General features: G+C 51.7%; 1 protein-coding gene across 4 annotated transcripts in view; it reads left to right on the top strand.

The window, feature by feature from the left end:
* HIVEP3 (HIVEP zinc finger 3) overlaps positions 1–19,872 on the top strand; it is a 251,827-nt gene that overhangs the window by 184,802 nt on the left and 47,153 nt on the right. For all 4 annotated transcript variants that reach the window (XM_041417531.1, XM_041417530.1, XM_041417529.1 and 1 more), the window contains 2 exons: positions 4,396–10,068; positions 14,294–14,439. In XM_041417531.1, coding sequence (XP_041273465.1) covers positions 4,954–10,068; positions 14,294–14,439 — 5,261 coding nt within the window. In that variant the 5' untranslated portion in view covers positions 4,396–4,953. The remainder of the gene's footprint in view (positions 1–4,395; positions 10,069–14,293; positions 14,440–19,872) is intronic.

Below are 19,872 nucleotides of genomic sequence, written 5' to 3'. Positions count from 1 at the left end.
CTATGGGAAATGAATTTGTAGAGAATTCTGAAAGTTTGACAGAAGGCTCATACTGTATGCATCTGTATGCAAACCTTGAGATAAGAAATGTTAACTCAGAAATACCATGGAATAGGACAGACATTGTTGAAAGAGAAAATAAACTAGAAACAAATTTTAAAGGATGGCCTTGAAAATAGGACTAGAAATAGAACTATGGAAAATGCATTGTAGTAGGACCCACGAGGGGTAATTTTAGATGATTGTCTTTAAGGTATTTACAGCATGGTGTGGCTAAAGCGGATAGATCAAGAAACACTTATAATGTAATTAAGAAATAGCTAACTTCTGATTGTGATGGCATGATGGCATCAGCTACTGAAAAAAAAAAAAAGGTATTTGTTTGCCTCAGATTTGCATCTCCTGATGCAAATCTGAGCAACACTGATTAATCCCTAATTATAAAGGGGTAAATGCTGGATCCTTCCACAGGCAGGGCATTTTAGTGGCTGCCATTCCCTCAGTAGAACAGAAATAGGGGCTTTTGCTGTGCTTACTTCCCTCGCTTCACAAAAATTTCAAGATTTAAAGTATATTTTTAAAATATCAAATATTGTTGTTCATTAAATTTGTCTAAAATTTGGCTTCAATTATTATAACCAATAAAGAGGTGGATTTTCTAGCGCCCACCAGATATTCCCCATAGGCTTGGCATCCCTACAAACAGGCTAAAATTGGGTGTATGCAGAGAGGAAAATGCTGTTGTGGTTGAAAGAGTATGGAAAAGGCAGGGCTGAGACAGCTTCCCACAAATGTCATTGGGAAATCCTGGTGTCTATTCAGTGATGTTCCCATCTGGAGCTCAGGTGTCAGCCCCAACATTTCTCATCCCATCCAGGAGGGGCTTCAACCCCAAATCTAGTCGAGAAGAGCTTGTGTGGGTGGGGTGATGGTCCCAGAGGGCCCAGCCTGAGGCTGGGAACTGCTCAGCTCTTCCTCAACCCTCCAGGAGGACTGGAGAGGGTTAGGAATGGCTGAGGTTTAGGAATGGCTGAGGTTTAGGAATGGCTGAGGTTTATGAATGAGAGATGTTTAGGATTGGGTGAGGTTTAGGATTGGATTAAGTTTGGGACTGGGAGAGGTTTAGGATTAGTTGAGGTTTAGGATTGGCTGAGGTTTAGGAATGGATAAGGTTTAGGACTGGGTATGGTTTAGGACTGGGAGATGTTTAGAATTGGGTGAGGTTTAGGACTGGGTGTGGTTTAGGATTGGGAGAGGTTTAGGATTGGGGGAAAATGTGTGCCAGGGCCTCTGCACAAATCCATTTCAGCCATAAAAAGGCAATTCAGAATCCCCACAACTGCAGCTTTCTGGAAGAGCACCTTTCTGAGCATTTTCTCCCAGGCTTTTGGGTAAAAATCAGGTCCCATTAAAGTCAGAGGGAATTCTGTCACTGATTTCTTGCATCAAGGGGGACACCCTTTGTTCCTGGCACTGGGAATGGAACGGGAGTTTCTGGCCATGTTCACTTCACTGCATTTCAAGTGAGACCCTGAGAAATCCTCTTTGAATAGAATTAAAAGCTGGAATCCCCAGTTTTAGTGCCTGTGCCCTGGACTGGGCTGCAGACATGCCATGGCAGCAGCTGGGATCCATGTGCCCTATAATCCATGGGGCTTTTGCCTTTAGGATTTGCTGTCATTGTTCCAGTGCCATGCTCAGGATGCTGAGGAAAGTGAGAATAGAAATAGTGTAGAGTTGTAGAATCATGGAATATCCTGAGCTGGAAGGGACCAAGGATGATCAACCTGCCCAGCCCCCCCAACAGCCCCACCCTGGGCATCCCTGGAGCTCTGGCAGCCTCGGGGCCGTGCCCATTCCCTGGGGAGCCTGGGCAGTGCCAGCACCCTCTGGGGGAAGAACCTTGCCCTGATCTCCAGCCTGAGCTGCCCTGGCCCAGCTCCAGCCGTGCCCTGGCTGCTGTCCCTGTCCCAGAGCAGAGATGGGAGCTGCCCCTCATGAATTTCCCCTTTTCTTCCTCCTTCCCTTTGGATCTTAGTGCAAAAACTCTCCTAGGCTTCATTTTTTTTTCCTCCCATTTTTTGTTGCATTGTTAAATTTTCTTTGGAGAGGTCTCTACTTGGATTAACTGCATCCAGCCAGGAGAATTATCCTTTGCCACTGGCATTGCAGGAGCCTCACTCCCAGTACTGGAATAAAGATGTCCAGAGTAGCCTGGACTGGCCTGGAATAACCTGCTTGCTGCTCTAGGCAGCCAGGTGTGTTTGTTTGTTGGCCTGTTCTTGAATAGTGTAAAATTCCTAAGAAATAAAAATCAGCTGGGGCCTGTGTGTTCATCAGAGGAGAATTAGGATGGTCTGAACGTTTGGGGTGATATTAAATTAACTCAAGAATTTTCTTTGTAAGCCTAATTATTAAACACTTATGAATTGATATGTGGCCTATAGGAGAAAATTCAGTATTATAATGTTGTTCAGGTTGAGTTGGGAGTTCTTAAATGTTAATATTTGAGTTTGTGGCAGTTTACTCTGCTCTTGCTGAAAAAAACCCCTGCTTAAATCCACTTCTACCCAGTTAATATTCTCTGTCCCTGTTTAAATCCAATTCTCCCAGGTTAAAAAGCCTGTATGTCATGAGTGGAGCAAACCCCAGCAATGTGTGCAGAAATCAAGGTGATAAATCAGCTCCACGAGTGCCTTTGATCTTGAATAAATGCTGGGCTCAAAGTCTAGCCCAGACCACAGCCAGGGTTAGTCAGCATTGAGGGCTCTCTGAAAAGGGGTTTCAAAATGTAATTAAATCCTTCTCACAGCAATGAGCCTGACTTCCTCAGCAAGTCAGGGCAAGAGCAGGTGCTCTGCAGGTCCTGGGAAGTCTGAAGCTGGTACTGGAAGGGAGAAGAGTCTGGGTTTGAGGAAAAAAAGGTGAAGTTCAAGGCTAGGACTGATTTCGTGTCAATTCCCTGAGATGTGGTGTCACAGGTGGGAAGAAAGAGAAGCCATTTATCCAGCCAGTAAAAAATGACATCTCAGGGGAACCCATGTCCCTGAACTGAGCCCCTCATGGGGATCCATTGTCTCCACGGGGTCCCTGCCTTTCTCCATGAGGGAGTTGTGTCCGAGGACATGCACCCTACATTTGGCCATCTGAGGTGACTTTTCAGAGAGTTTGTGAAGTCTGGCTGGTCATGATGTGTCCCAGGGTGTCCCAGTATCATTAGACTGCTAAATTCAGCTAAATCCCCTTAAAATCCAGGTCCCTTTTCTCACTGAGTCCACAGGGTTGTAGGAGTGAATGAGAGTGAGGAATCCTTGCAGGACTTTGTGGTTTCTCCTGCTGGCTCTTCGCCCTTCAGGAGGAAGTTGGGCCATCGCTGAGCTCAAATCCCCGTCCCCTCTCCCTGCTCTGCTGGACTGGCACTTCAGCCCCATCCCCAGGGAACACAGGGCTTGGAGTGATTTCCTCTAATTAATCCAGTGGAATCCTGCCCTAGCAAGGGACTGCACCACAGGGCCGGCAATACCTTCAGAAAGAAGGATAATCGTTTATTTGTCATTATAAATCACACCTATCAATTAGCTTCATTTAGAAAGAACCTCCTTTCTTTTCCTTCAGAGCATCCTACCCATCTCCACTCCATCTCTTAGAGACACTGGCTGATTCCAGAGCGGTCAATTCCAGTGCAATTCTCTCCCGGAGTGTCCCATCAGGACTTGTGTTTGCTCAGGGTGGTTAATAGGGTTTGAGGGGTCCCATCCACACTCATTTCAAGGGAGTTTCCCTTTAGAAACAGTCCACGATGACACCCCAGGTGTGTGCCACAGAAATTGGATTTGCACCTTTGTTTGGTGACAAAAGGCAGGAAATTAAAGAGGCAACAGTTCAATAAAAGCTCCTCTTTACCTGCCTTTGTTGTAGGTGACACTGAAGATTAGCACAGCTCAAGAGCAGCTTTTATCCAGAGAAGATGCCTTGTTATTTGTCAGGGATGTAAGAGGTGTGAGGCAGAGCTTTAGAGTCAGTCAGTTTGGAAGGGAAATACAATTATAAAAACTTTAAACCCCTAAATGTTTGCAGGAGATTAGGAGGAACTCGAGTTTGAAAGCGTTTTAATTCATTTTTCCAAACCGTCTCTGTTTCAAGTTCCTGTCTTTGGTTGCTGCCTCAGAGCCAGGTTTTGTGAGCATTAAACAGAGTCCCTGAGGTTTGCCTGAGTGCAATTTATGTTTAGGTTTCAGCAGACATTCAATGAGTTGTTCTGAATTATTTGTGTACTAAATATTTACTGTTAACCACCCCCCCCCCCCCAAAAACGGGGGGTTAATTATTTAAAAAAAAAAGCAAAAGTTTTTTTTTTTTTTTTTTTGTCTGTTTTTCTTTTGTATGTAATTGCAGAAATGTGGGAAATACTTTTCCAATGCTTTTGAACTCCAAAGTGGAACCGAAGGAAGACACAGGGGGACACCCACCGTTCAGTGTTATTTTCCTTGCACAGGAGAGAGAGAAAAAAAGAAAAGAATCTTTCTGAGATGAGCACTAAAGTCTCAAGTTTTCAAAGGTTTGCATAACAAACAAGAGACACATTGTGGGCTGCATCTTGACTTTGAAGGCTTGCCACTGTCAACTGAAATAAAATGGCAAGGTTTAAAGCCTTAACCAAGTTCACAAGGAAAATATTTGGACTGAAAGTTTTGGAAAGTTTTCTCTCTTTGAAGTAGTTTGTCATGTGTTACCAATGTGAACTTTATTGACCTTGAAACGTTTTTTTTTTTTGAATCAAATAGCAACTAGTGACACTTTAGTAAAATCTTAAATCAACAACCATCTCCTGGAGGCTCCAGCTTCGTAGCAAATGCAGGCAAAACAGGGAATCTACAGAGGAGACCTTTATTATTCCTAAATGAAGCCTGCCAAAACCTTCCCGAAATAGCATTCAAAGACCCTTTTAAGGTCATGGATCCTGAACAAAGCCAGAAGAGCACAAAAAAGGCTGAGGAAAGTCCAAGAAAGAGGCTTCCCAAAGGAGAGGCTTTCCAAGGCAGTATTTCATCCCCAACTACGTACCAGGGCAGCTCTGCTCCTTCCCAAGGAACCCCTCTCCGAGATATCATCTCGCAGCAGCACTTTTCCGGCTCTTTGCCCGTTCCACGAGAGGAGCCTCAGGAGAAGCCCGGCCACCAGAAGCAACCCAAGCCCTCCTCCTTTGACCACCCTGCCCACGTCCCGCAGCTTCAGCAGCACGCACTGGCACCAGCATTTATGCCCCCGGGGAAGCCGGAGCATGTCCTGGAAGGTCCCACATGGCAGCTTGTTGATCCCGTCAGGCCAGGGCCCTCTGGCTCCTTCCCGTCCCCCGGGCTGCACGCCCACCACGGCCAGCTCCTCCCGTCCCACTCGCCCATCATTCCCGCAGAGGACATGCCGGCCGTGCAGAAGGTCTTCATCCCCCGCCCTGCCCAGGTGTCCCTGAAGCAAGCTGAGGAGGTGCACAAGAAGGAGAAGAAGCCTCAAAAGCCGGGCAAGTACATCTGCCAGTACTGCAGCAGGCCCTGCGCCAAGCCCAGCGTGCTCCAGAAACACATCAGGTCCCACACGGGGGAGAGGCCCTACCCTTGCATTCCATGTGGCTTCTCCTTCAAGACGAAGAGCAATCTGTACAAACACAGGAAGTCCCATGCTCACCGGATTAAAGCTGGGCTGGCCTCAGGGATCGGAGCAGAGATGTACCCATCGAGCCTGGAGATGGAGCGGATCAGTGGGGAGGACTTTGAGGAGCCGACAGAAGGGGAAAGCACGGATTCGGAGGAGGAGACGGCAGCGATGTCGGGTCACGCCGTGGAGCTGTCGCCCAGGCAGAAGCACACCCTGCTCTCCAGTAGCCTGCTGAGCGCGGGGAGCCAAGGCTCCAGCCATGACCGCTGCTCATTGTCCCATTCCAGCATGTCCCAGTCCCTCGAGGACAGCTCCCAGTTCGTGGAGCCGTCGTCGGAGCACGCCCTGAGCCATAAGTCCGAGGACACCCACACCATCAAGCAGAAGTTGGCGCTGCGCCTGAGCGAGCGCAAGAAGGTGATCGACGAGCAGGCGTTCCTGAGCCCCGGCAGCAAAGGCAGCACGGAATCCGGGTACTTCTCCAGATCCGAGAGCGCGGAGCAGCAGATCAGCCCTCCCAACACCAATGCAAAGTCTTACGCCGAGATCATCTTCGGGAAGTGTGGGAGGATTGGGCAGAGGACGGCGGCACTGGCTGCAAACACAACCCAGGGGTTCCCACACCTGTCCGGCGATGAGAAGCCCAGCATGGTCCCGTTGTCTGTGCCTAGAACACAGGTGATCGAACACATCACTAAGCTAATTACCATTAACGAAGCTGTTGTGGATACCAGTGAAATCGACAGCGTGAAGCCCAGAAGAAGCTCTCTTTCAAGGCGTAGCAGCATTGAATCCCCAAAGTCTGGTGCGTACAGAGAACCGTTTCAGTTTGATATCAAGTCTGGTTCCAGCAGCCACCTGGATGCAGCGAAAGTGTTGGCGTCCCACGGTGAAAAAATGAAGCCCGAACAATCATTGTTGTCACTTCAGCAATCCCACAGTGCCACAGAGACAGTGCCTCTCCTAAGAAGCCACTCAATGCCTTCTGCTGCATGCACTATAAGCTCCCCACACACCTTTAGAGGTAGCTACTCATTCGATGATCACATCATGGAGCCAGAAGTCTTAAGCCGCAGCCAAGCGTTTTCCTCCCACCCTCGAATGCTAAAACGCCAACCAGCTATCGAGCTACCCTTGGGAGTGGAATACGTCTCGGAGGAGGTCGGCTCTGCCAGCAAAGAAACTGTTCCCAAACCTCCCGAGGAGCCTGAAACCAAGGAAAGCGATCTTACCAAAAAGTCCCGCAAGGGCCCGAAGACGAAAGGGTTCATGTACGAGTGTAACGTGTGCGGCGCTCGCTACAAGAAAAGGGACAACTACGAGGCCCACAAGAAGTACTACTGCTCAGAACTGCAGCTCTCCAAGCCCCGCTCTGCCACGTCCCACACCTCCTCAGAGCCGGAGAAGAGCACGGCAGATCCCGACGTGTGGCCCCAGGTGATGCACTACAAGCTGGGCAGCACCTTGGAGCTCACCCCGCTGCGGAAGAGGCGGAAGGAGAAGAGCCTCGGGGATGATGAGGAACCTCCATCTTTTGAAGTGTCTGACACCCCCTCCTCCAGCACCGGCCCAGGCACTCAGTTTGCAAACCTGGTCTCGTCTGAGGTGGCTCTAAACCTGACCCGTGAACCCATGAAGTCACCAGCAGACTCGGGAAAATCCGCACCTTCCGAGGCCAGTGCCAGCTTCCATTCCAGGAACACCAAACCAGCTTCAAGCATGGAGGGCAAGGAGAGGAGAACAACCTCCAAGGAGATCTCTGTCATCCAGCACACGAGCTCCTTTGAGAAGTCAGACTCCATCGAGCAGCCCAGCAGCTTGGAAGAGGACAAGCCCCTGTCCCAGTTCCCATCTCAGCCCACACCCCAGCACAGCCGCCCCCCTCACTCCCTGCAGCCCAGGCTGGTCCGCCAGCCCAACATCCAGGTCCCTGAGATTCTGGTCACGGAAGAGCCGGACAGACCAGAAACAGAGCCAGAACCTCCTCCAAAGGAGCCAGAGAAAACTGAGGAATTCCAGTGGCCGCAGAGGAGCCAGACTCTTTCCCAGCTCCCTGCGGAGAAACTCCCACCCAAGAAGAAGCGGCTCCGGCTGGCAGAAATGGCCCAGTCCTCCGGGGAGTCCAGCTTTGAGTCTGTGTCTCTCACCCGGAGCCCCAGTCAGGAGAGCAGCCTATCCCACGGCTCCAGCCACTCCGTCTCCTTTGACCGGGATGACCACACCAAGCCAGAGTCAAGTAGCCAGCCCTCTGAATCCCACTCAAAACCTCCTGGTGTTGGCTCCCATATGCTGATGGTCCCCAGCCACCATCACCATTCCAGGGAAATGCGGAGATCTGCTTCCGAGCAGACGCCCAATGTGTCCCACCCCTCCCAGATGTCAGAGACTCGCAGCAAATCCTTCGACTATGGGAGCTTGTCATCCACTCCTTCCTCCACCCCTGGCCCCTCCACCTCCTCAGCCCCCCAGGAGAGGAGGAAATGCTTCCTGGTGCGGCAGGCGTCCCTCACCAGGCACCCCGAGCATGAGCCAGACCCTGCCCCGCTGGGCTGGCCAGACACAGAGGATCCAGCTCCTTCTTCAAGTAAATCTCCTGCCACGAGTTTGCCCCATCAGCCGACCACATCCTCCCCTTTGCCCTCTCACGGCACCTACCCAAGTGACAAGAGCCAGCCAAAGGACAGCCCCGAGCCATCCTACAGCCCACCATACACAGAGGCTCTGCAGGTGTTCCACCACCCCGTGCCACAGCTGACGCTGCACGAGAAGCACTTCATGGCCCCTCAGGTTTCCATATTCCCCTACCAGCACCTCCTGCCGCAGCCGGGGCAGTCTGCAGAGCTCTTCGCTGCACACACCATGTCTGACATCCTCTCTGCCCAGTTCTCCATGCCTCAGATCCCTCCCTCCATATTCCAGACCCCGCCGCTGCCCCTCCCGCAAACGCTCATCCACCCGGGCCCGCTCCACCTCGCTCCTCCCTTGATGTCTCACCCCGCCGAGGTGTCCTTCAGGCACCCTTCGTTCCTCCCCGTGCACTACCCTGGCTCCTCCCCGATCCCCTCAGCCTTTTTCCTGCCTCTCCAGTCTCAGTTTGCCCTCCACTTGCCAGGTGATGCTGGTGGACATTTGCCACAGATCAAATCCAGTTTGTTCTCGGCAGCAGGAAGCTCCAGCCTGTCCCCATGCACGGATTATGACTCGGACAGTAGGTTGCACCCTCTGACCTGCACAGCGAGTCCCTCACTGTCTGTCACCGTGACCCAGCTCGTTGTCCCCACCCGGACAGAGCCCATGGTGTCCCTGGTTGTCCCTGTTCGCATCCAGACCAACATGCCCTCCTACGGCAGCGCCATGTACACCACGCTCTCCCAGATCCTGGTCACGCAGTCCCAGTGCAGCTCCTCCACCATCGTCCTCCCCAAATTCGATGACCGCCAGCCCAAGGGCGCACTGGTGTGCAGCGCTGATGTCCACGGGCTGGGTTTTGACCTGGCCCAGATGATCACAGAGGAGCAGAGAAGCCTTTTCCAGAGCCCATACCTGAGAGTGCCCCTGCCCTTACCGGAAAGAAAAGGCTACATGCCCCTCACCTGCCCTTCAGACAGCGTCCTCGGCCTGGAAGGGGGCCCCTCCACAGTTGGGGGGAGCAAAAGGATGCTGTCCCCAGCTGGCAGTTTGGAGCTGACGATGGAGACACAGCAGCAGAAGAGAGTTAAGGAGGAGGAAGTGTCTGAAGCAGAAGAGAAGCTGGAAGTGGTGAAGCCACCCAGTGCAATAGAGGAAGGGAAAAAGCAGGATAAATCTCACTTCCTTGCAGAAAGCCAAGACAGGGTGGAGGTTGAGACACCACCCAGCGTGTCCGTGGAGCAGTCGGAGCCAAAGGAAACCCCGAGCAGTTCCCAGCAGGCAGCGTCCCGGTCGGGTTCCCCGAGCTTTGAGGCACTGCAGGAGTATGAAGAGCCAGCTGGCAAACAGTTCCTCAGCCAGGAGCCTCTGCAGCCTGTCAAGAAGGAAGACTCCAAAGAACCGGTGGAGCAGCCTCCACCAACCCCTGCCAGCACTGCCCCCGTGCCCGAGGGCGCCGCCAGCGCGGGGAAGGCTCGGGAAGGCACAGACACCAAGAAGGTCCTGCAGTTCCCCAGTCTCCACACAACCACTAATGTCAGTTGGTGCTATTTAAACTACATAAAGCCAAATCACACCCAACAAGCGGATGGCCGCTCCTCGGTGTACGCCAGCTGGTGCATCAGCCTCTACAACCCCAACCTGCCCGGGGTGTCCACCAAGGCAGCCCTGGCCCTGCTGAGGTCCAAGCAGAAGGTGAGCAAGGAGACCTACACCATGGCCACCGCGCCGCGGCCTGAGGCGGGCAGGCTGGTCCCGGCCAGCTCCAGGAAGCCCAAAATGACCGAGGTAATGCAATCCTATCTCTTTCTCCTGATCCATTTGGATGCGTGGGTAGAGGGGGCTGAGGGCCGGGGCGTGGCTGTGCTGAGCTTGGTTGGGGTTTACTCATCCCGCTGGCGCTGTGGGAAGCGCCTGTTCTCAGTGAAGCTCTTAGAGTGAAGAACCCAAACCCCACTGAAAGCCCAACCCAGGAGGCAGGAGAGCCTGCTCCGAGGCCAGGTTTCTGTTCTCCAGTTCCTACTTGCTTTGTAACCCAAAAAGTAGGAATCACCACCACCACCACCCCATGAACTGCCACCGCTCCAGCACAAAGGATTAGACTTCATTTGCATTTGTCTTGATATTTCAAACAGCTTTACAACTTCTTTTTTTTTTTTTTTTTAAACGCTGTTATAATTCCCTACATTTTGCATGTTACAAATGAAGAAAAAGGATTACCTTGGGGAAATGGGATTCTGTCTGGTTGTGCATCTGCTCATCTCACATTAATGAACATGGAGAGGCATGCTTAAAAGTATTTAAAAAAATATTAAACGGAGATTTGCAAGTGTATTTAGGCCCCTGAAGAAGCACAAAGGCTGACAGTGACATTTATAAAAGTGCCTCAGCGGGTCAGACATGTTTTGTTAAACACCCCTGTGGTTTGGTCCGTTTGGTCCATAGCTGTCCACCTGCTTTTCCAGGTATTTAAAGATACTTTATGCCTGGTTTTAGAGTTAATACTTCACAGTGGCTTCCCAGGGGCAGAGCTCCCCCAAGGCATTGTCCACACAGGCACAGAAGTCTTTAAGACCCTCCTGTGAGCTGCCTAATTTTATGTATCTCATTTTAAAGCCAGACTTTACCCTTCCTGCTTAATGCTGAACCAAACAGATCCCTTTAATCCAGATCATGTTCATGTAGATTAGCAAACAGAATCACTCTAAAGATTTTGCAATTTGATATTCATCTCAAGTCAATTTATATTGATGGATTATTCATTTTATTTCTGTGTCATGAAATGAACTCTGAATATTAAATTTATCATAATCGCTGCTGCAGCTGCTGCTTATAAATATGTCTTAAAATACACAGTAGAATCGCTTTGATTCAATAAATCTTTATTTCTATTCAGCATTTCCATCACTCTCCTGCAGAAATCCAAGAGACAGATTTCTAGGGACACAGGGGCAGATAATTACTTGAGCAGTGCAATAACCACGCTGAGATTTATGCACTATTTTTCCAAGGGTTTTATCTCAGTGGTGCCGTAGCACCCTCGATTTCAATCCCTAAAGGAAGTGCCTGTGCTGCTCTGAGCCCTGCTCTTTGCCATGGTGCTAAAACCCACACCCAGTGAGTGTCCAGAGGTACCAGACCCTCCCGCCCTGAAGGGAAGGGTTAAACAGCAACGGTTCAGCCCTCACTCATCCAAACCCCCATTTCACTGCATGCATTTCCCCCAAAGCCTCCCAAACCCCCTCAACCAACCCCTCCAAGGTGCCTGGTGGTGCAGGTTCAGGTTCCCGTGGCGCAATTTGCGAAAGGAAGAGTTCACCCCGCCCAGTTCACCTGGGAACCAGCGGATCCTAAACCCAGCCCTGCTCCGCGTGGCTGGCAGAGCCCCTGAGAGCTGCAGCAGAGAGAAATCGAATTCTTGCCAAGCACAGCACTAATTTGTGATCGGTGGGAGTGAAATCCTCCGTGCAGGGTTTAAAACACGGGTGGGGAAGCAGCAGCTGCCAGGACGTGCAGCAGCAGTAGCATCACTCCAGGGTTGGAGTCCAACCCTCAGCTAACTCTGCTCTGGCTCCTTCCCTTCCATATCCCTCCTTCATGTAACTCCAGGGTGTCAGTCGGCCTCCCAGGAGATGTAAAAAAGCTCTGGTATTTTGTACAGTTATGCATGCAGCAAACAGTAGTTCTGTACGTGCTGTCTCCGTCATTGGCTTGGGGTTTAAATTTCCAGTGGGATTTGCTAAGCAGATAATTCTGGAATTCTGGAGTGGCTGCGGGCTCCAGCGTGCATGTAGGGATGGCTGGTGACACTGTACTGGGGCTTGCACTCTCTGTAAATTCCAACAAGATTGTAAAAGGGGATAGTAGTGACTGTATTATTTTGGCTCTCTGGTGCCTTTCATCTGTCAATGTTTTTGTGCTTTCGAAAGTTGCAATAAATAAACCTCGTGCTACATCTAGCAAGTCAATTGTTTTGTATTCCTCAGTAAACCTGGGAAGGTTGTCCCTAGCAGTGCTCTGAGCCCATAGCTCCCATCAGGAGGTGAAGTCACAACCCTAAAAGTTTAATTTTTGAGGGTTCTGAGTGTCTCCTGCTTCTGATTTCCTCGCTGTCATCTTCATGCCCAGAGCCACCAGCTCAAGACCATTTCTGCTGTTCAATGGTTCAAATGGTTCTTGGCACTGTTCTGCCCCGGGTCTTTTGTCATGAAATTCCTGGCACTTTTAGGGACATAGGACTGCACAGGGACCATTCCCAGGAGGCTTCTGGGATGGGTGTGTGGATGGTGTGGCCATGGGGCTGATCTGGCCCCAAGCCCTGGGTGTGTTTAATGCTCTGAGCTGAGCTCCTGAAATTCCTGGGCAAATCTGAAATGCTTGGCCCCAGTTCTGCAAAGCAACTTTTGAGTGAGTCCATCCCTCCTCCTGCTGAGCATCCCGTGACACTTCCAGCAGCTGGGGGGCTGGGTTACATCCCCTTGGATTCCGTAGGACTCTGTTGGAGCTGCTCACTCTGTGGCTTCCCCCAAAACTCCCCCTGGATTCTGTAGGACTCTGTTGGAGCTGCTCACTCTGTGGCTTCCCCCAAAACTCCCCCTGGATTCTGTAGGACTCTGTTGGAGCTGCTCACTCTGTGGCTCCCCTCAAAACCAGGGGAGACAAAGAGGCTCCACTGGAGTGATTCATCCCCCTACAGACAAGGCTGAGGCGAGGCAGGTGAATCACCTGGGCAGCTGCCACTCCTACCAGCCAGAGCCAAGGGTGACCAGCTCTGCTTCAGGCTTCAGGGGCTACCTGCAGGCCAAAACCCCTCTAAAAACTGCTCCCAGCCGCCTGCAGCCTGTTTCCATCAATTACAGATCAAGTGAGGATATGGATCCAGGATCCTCATCCAGGATATGGATTCAGCTGGATGTCAGAATGACTGTGTGAGAAGTGGCCTGGGGGAAAGGCATCTGCTGTCCTTTTTCTGGAGATCCCTGGGTTCGTCCTGTTGGGCTGTAGGGGACCAACATCCCAACATTTCATTCCAGGTTGGAGAGCTCTCCCTGGCTTTGTCCTGTTGGGATTTAGGGGCAATATCCTAGCATTTCATTTCAGTTGGGGAGAGCTCTCCCTGGCTTTGTCCCAGGATTTAGGGGGCAACATCCCACCATTTCATTCCAGATTGGAGAGCTCACCTGCATTTGTTTTGTTAGGATTTAGGGGGCAACATCCCATTTTTCCATTCTAGGTGTGGGGAGCTCTCCCTCATCCCACCCACAGAGGCAGCTTTGATGTTTAGGTCCATCCTGTAACATAAACAATGTTCATCATGTAGGTGAGGTGTCAGGGCATGACTTAAACCTTGGGCTAGACAAGGTTTAGACACAAAACCCCCTCAACAAGTGGCAATTTAACAGTGAAAAAGTAGATTTGGCCCTGGGAACATGAGGGGAGGTTGAGGATTCTTTTCTCCCGTGGGTTTTGTGGCTTTCTCTGGGCTGAGCCCTTGGCAGTAGGGTTGCAGTGAAAGGAAATCACCCAGGAGCGCTGGTTTCTGTCAGGCTGAGGTGGCTGACACCCAAATTTGTGTGAATGTGTGTGAATGTGGGGAGACCTGGAGGTTCAGTGTACGGATTCTGCAGATGCCTCCTCTCCAGACCTTTCAGACGTGCATTTCAGAGAGAGCATTATCCAGGGACAGAGCTTTGGGAACAGACACCCCACATGCTCAGAGTCACCCCAACCACTGCACTTCTCTTCATCCTTCATTTTTCCAGTTGGCAAGAGCTGGATAACCTGGAGGGAGCAATTACAAAACTTGTCAGGGGTGACAGTAAATCCACCACAACCCTCAGGGCCTCAAACCAGCAGCAGGGTCCTGTTTGTTGAGAGGGTGCCCCAATTCCAGCCCCTGGAGTCAGGAGCAGCGCTGGGGAGCCGCTGGCTCTGCTGGGGCTGTTTGCTTTGTGTGTGCCTGCCAGTGATTCTGTCTGTAATCATGGATTGTTTTGCTCTTTTGGGGAGATAGGTTCATTTGCCTTCGCTCCTTTCTAATGAAGGTCGAAAAGATATAACTAGAGCTGAGAAGGAAGAGGAGAAAAGGGGAAAATCAGAAGAGGAGGCTCTTGTGACCAAGCGAGGGGAGCCGGTGAGGATCAAGATCTTTGAAGGAGGGTGAGTGTCTCATTTTATTTCTTTTCTTGTGTCTCACAGTTGTGTAGAATTGTTACAGTGATGGCAAGGTGCCACTGGAGGTGAGCAGATGGAGCTGGATTTCAGTTTATTTTCCACAGCCACTGTTATAAAACTCAGCCCTCCAGATATGGAGTGCATTAATTTCCTATTTTTGAGCTGTCTTTAAGTCAGCAGTCACCTGGATCTCTTTTCTGAGTGGGTGGTTGAGTGAAGAGCACAAATCCATCTTGCAGCTGTCTAAGTGATGGAGGTGCACTCTGTATCTCCTCAATCTTTCCAGGGCTTTCTACTGCAAATGATGTTCCTGATGGTTGTTCCCATTCTGAGGAGGATCTGGCCAGGTCTTTCCTGATGCCTGGGGTTTGGGTGGGGAACAAAAGAAGCATTTTGTTCATGTGATTTCCATCCCACCCAACCGAAGTAGCTCAAACCAGAATGGATGCAAGGCCTTAATTTGATGTGCGTCTTAAACCTCGGCTCCAGGTAATCCAGAGGGCGCCTCAGGAACTCAGCACTGGTCTAATGCTGCTGTTTATTTGTTTAAAATTTTAAAAAATAGCTCACTAGCAATGTGTCTGTGGGTTGCAATTAAAGATCATCCTTCCTGGGTGTTGCAGAGGGGGCCAAATTAGTGCAAGCAATTTCCAGCAGGATTTATCAGTTCTGCCCTTGCTGTTGGGTGGTCTTGGTTTCTGTGTGTTAGAAAAAGGCTTTCATTAGGCTGTGCTTGTGGTTTTTCTGCTGTTCCCAGATGAAATTTGCTTTTATTTTAAAATACCTTGTTAGCAGATGGTCAAACTAGCAAAGGCAGAGGGAAAATCAGTGCTTTGGGACAGGACAGCTGCTTGTTGGGCAGGAGAGCTCAGCTCTGCCCCTGCTGTGGGCTCTGTTTGCCTGGTTCAGGTTTGGGCAGGGAGTGAGGGATGCAAAGAGCCAAACAGGGCCAACCCTGCCGTGGCTGTGGCCTGACATGGCTCAGGGAGCTGCAGAATGAGAGATCTGAGGGGCTCAGGAAATCTGTCACCCTCCTGTGGCAGATGGGACCCCTGGGACCCATTGGGATGGGTTTCATTCCCTTCAATCCCACGGGAACCCCAGCTCCCCTGGACTGGGTTGTCCCTGGGGCTCTCCGGAGGACTCTTGCATTCCTTCCTGGCCCTGATTAAAGCAGCTCAGCATCACCATGCCTGAAAATCCCCCTGCCCCTCTCAGAGCAGCTCAGGGGGCCCTCAGTGCTGCACCCCTCGTGCTGTGCTCACAGGGGTGGCTTTGTCCCCACCCAGCACAGCCAAGGGACAGCGGGATCTGTGCTGCTGCCAGGGGCTAATGCTGCTGTTTATTTCTTAAAAATTTGAAATTTCTCTTCCTGTTTGCTGCCATTCCCAGGATGGACTCTGAGAGCAGAGGGCTGGGGACACTCAGGCCGTGTCCTTCTGCATGGCAGACACAAAGCAAAGCTCTGTGCCATCCAGGGAGAGTGCCAGCCATCCTGAACCCGTGCTGGGTTTAATTTTAAACTTCCTGTGGCTCTGCCCCAGTCCCTCTGGCTGGGACACACCAGGAGCTCACAGCAATGAATTCCGTGCCTGAATTCCGTGTCTGGATGTCATGGTAGTGCCCAGGGCCAGCAGGACAGGCTGTGCTCTTTGTGCCCCGTGCCTCATTCGCACAAGGTTTTGGTGTCGGGGTGTTCAGCCCCAGCAGCCAGGACCTTTCCTGCTGCTCTTTCCCAGGGTCTGCCAGGACCTTTCCTGCTGCTCTTTCCCAGGGTCTGCCAGGACCTTTTCCTGCAGATAAATCCACAGATGCCTGGTCTCTTCTGCAAGTTCCCAAATGGATCAGACTCCCTTTCCTGGCCATCTCCTGAAAATGTTTTACACCAAGTGCAGCCATTTTCAAGACATTATTTCACTCTCTTATTTTACTTTTTTTTCCCCCTATAAAAATTTCTTCCTTGACTCATTTTCCCCCTTATTTATTGGTTTCACACTGACTGCTGCTGGCCAAGCCCATCCTTCCAGGGGATGCAGTTGGGTTCAAAGCTTTTGGATCCAGCTCACGCTTTGTTGTCTCAACCAATGAGTGAGATTATAAAGAAATTCACAAAATGTGCACTTGGTGCAACTCTTTTAGCTCCTTCTTCCCCTCATTATTTCCTTGGAGCTCTTGTCTTTCTCTCTGCCATCTTCAACATTTTTCCTTCTGTAGAGTCTTCTGGCTTCCCCAATCCAATCACTTTCCCCCTCAGAGCACTTCCAGGACCATCTCTGGGATTTCTCCTGCTGCTCTCCAGCCTCCTAGCTGGAATTTTATTCCTTGGCTTTCAGGGAGGACCAGAATAGCCAAATTTCCTCTTTTGACCATTCCCTCTTGTCAGGAAGGAACTCATGAACCCCCTGGAGCACTGGGAGAAGCTTGGCTCCCTTTGTCTGCCTCAGAGGTGTCTCTCCCACACCTCTGGGAGAAGAGTGTTCCTTTTGTTTTCCCCCTGGGAAGGGGTGTGCATCCAGCACTTGCAGGTTCCTTGAGCCTGGAGGTTCCTTGAGCCTGGCTTTGGGATCAGGGCTCAGTAGTGTCAGGCATGGGGCTCAGTCTTTCCCTCCCCACCCTCTGTGTGAAGGATTTGTGGTGCCAGCTCAGGAAGTGGCCCTGGGCTCCCAGGAGGAGATGGCTGTGGGGGTTTCCAGCTCCTGGTGAGCTCCCAGCCCTTCCAGCACCGGGCTCCTGATGGGAAGGGGCTCTGCAGACCCTTTGCAGCCTCTCTGGTGCCCTGGGAGCCTCAGGAGGGACGTGCATGGTCCTGCCTTCACCTCCCCACATTACACTGGGGCTGGGCTCCACGGAGTTTTCTGTTGGAAGAACAAATTCCTCTTGGAGAGCAAGCCTTGAGGCCACTCCATGTGTCATTTCAGCCGTAGCTTTTTATTTGAAATCGTGGAATTCTGTCAGGTTGGATCAATCCCCACTCTGAGCAGATGGCCCCAGCCCTTGAGGAGAGGCTGGAGTCATTTAACACCCCAAGGGCGGCCTGGAGGCTGCACAGGCTCCTCGGGTTGTGTTTGGGAGAGCCATTAAACAGCCAGGTCAATGCCTGAGCTCCTCAAGAAGCCAATCAAAATATCCACTGGGCTCGTCCTGAGGGATGCTGTGGTGGTCTGGAGCAGGGAAAATGATCTCTGAAGGTCAGGCTGGCCAGCAGTGCTGCAGGAGAAGTGCTATGGCTCCTTGTGGCTCGGTGTCACCTTCATCACCCCCCCGGGGTGCCCATTCTGCAATCTGACATCATGGAACCAGAGATTGCTATCGACCTGGGGCGGGAGCGGGGTCTGTGCTGCTCTCGGGGTCTGCTCAGGGACGTGCTCCCTGCTTGCTGCCATTCCCACGATGGAACCTGAGAGCAGAGGGGTGGGATGCTCAATCCATGTCCTTCTGCTTCACAGCCCAGCCCTCTGTGCTGTTATGGGGACAATTAGTTGGTTTAGTTAATTAGTTAATTACAACCAGTCGGGAAAATAGTACGAAGATATATAAAGCTCAAAACCTTAACTGGCATCCCCAAGCCAGTGCCATGTATAGTGAAAATTTCATTTTCTCTTTGGAAAACTGTTCCCTTTTAACTGCTTTAGAGAAAAAAACCACTTATGGCTGTAATGTCATGATTGGAGGCACAAATATCTGAGTATCTTGGCATTCCCACCTTAAAAAACACCTTCCCTTCACACTATCCCATGCAAAAACCCACACATCCACAAGAAGGGCTTTTCACATCAGAGGGATGCTCAGAGTGGGACTGTGCCCCAAAGGCTGCTCTGCTCTGTGATTTGGAGGAATCCAAACCCTTCCCTCTTTGTCTTCACCAAAATGTGACAGAGTTGGAGGTGCCTAGCCATGGATCTCCTGAACTGGGATCTCCTGAACTGGGATCTCCTGAACTGGGGCTCTGAACTGGGGTTGTGAATCCCCATCTCCCTTGAGTCTGGGCACAGCCCCTTCCCAAATGACTGGAGGCTAGACTTCACCTCCCCTGGTGAGCCCCAGGGCTGAGGGCTGGAGGCGCCATGTAGCCCTTCCCTTCCCTTCCCTTCCCTTCCCTTCCCTTCCCGCGTGGGTGAAACCATCCCATCCCATCCCATCCCATCCCATCCCATCCCATCCCATCCCTTTTCCCTTCCCTTTTCCCTTCCCTTCCTCTCCCCTCCTCTTTTGGGCTTTTAGGCAATCAGGAACACCACAGAGCCCTAGATCTTCCTCCCTCAGCCTGAACAGCACCAGATTTTCTTCTGGTTGAAGGAGAATTGAGGAAATGGTGCCGATTTATCAGATTTGAACGCGATCACTAATTAGCGGATGAGTAAGGAGACAATCCCCACCTGGCCTTGCCCACGAGCTGCTCCGGGCCGGCCTTTGGCCGTGGGAGCTCAGCTGGCTCCTCGGGGCCGGTGCCGGCCGCTCCCGGCCCGCCCGGCGGTGCCGCTCCCGGGCCCACCTGCTGGAAACCCCCTGGCACCGCCGGCCGGGCTCCGCGCCCCGGACAAAGGCTCCCCGTTGAACCAGCCGTGACCCCAGCCCCTGCCAGGGGATTTCCTCGGCTGAGATCTGAGTTCTGAGAATTCTCCCTGTTTGTTTTGGAAGGAGCCGCTCCCAAAGGCAGGGGTTGTGGGGACCAGGGAAGGAGGAGTCTGAGGCACTTCCAGCTGCCCTGAGTGCCAGGAGAGCCAAGGGCGGCTCCTTTATTTAGCATAAAAGTGGAATCAGGGATTATCCAGGATAGGAAGGGACCACCAGGATCCTGGAGTCCGGGCCCTGCACAGAGGCCCCAAATTTACCTGCAGACCTGACAGTGAACTCACTCAGAGCCCCAGGGCAGTGCCTGAAATGGGAACACACCTCTGTGGAGCAGGGCTGGGCTTAAACAGGAATCACGGGATCCCTGAATGGTTTGTTTGGAAAGGAAATAAAATTCCATCCCACTCCTGCCATGGCAGGGACACCTCCCGCTGTCCCAGGTGCTCCCAGCCCCAGTGTCCAGCCTGGCCTTGGGCACTGCCAGGGATCCAGGGGCAGCCACAGCTGCTCTGGCAATTCCAGCCCAGCCCCTCCCCACCCTCGCAGGGAACAATTCCCAATTGCCAAGATCCCATCCAGCCCTGCCCTCTGGCAGTGGGAGCCATTCCCTGTGTCCTGTCCCTCCATCCTTGTCCCCAGTCCCTCTGCAGCTCTCCTGGAGCCCCTTCAGGCCCTGCAAGGGCTCTGAGCTCTCCCTGGAGCCTTCTCCTCTCCAGGGGAGCACCCCCAGCTCTCCCAGCCTGAACATTTTGCTCCATTCCTAGAGATAAGCAAACAATTCCTGTAATTTACATTTTTGAGTGAAAGGGGTTTTCCTGAGTCTGTTTGCTTTGCATGGCCGGGAGA

This window comes from Onychostruthus taczanowskii, unplaced genomic scaffold (assembly GCF_017590055.1).
Source record: "Onychostruthus taczanowskii isolate IOZ18803 unplaced genomic scaffold, ASM1759005v1 scaffold56, whole genome shotgun sequence".
Classification (NCBI taxonomy): domain Eukaryota; kingdom Metazoa; phylum Chordata; class Aves; order Passeriformes; family Passeridae; genus Onychostruthus; species Onychostruthus taczanowskii.
The sequence above is the reverse complement of the archived record's forward strand: the minus strand, read 5'-3'. Positions and strand labels throughout refer to the sequence as shown.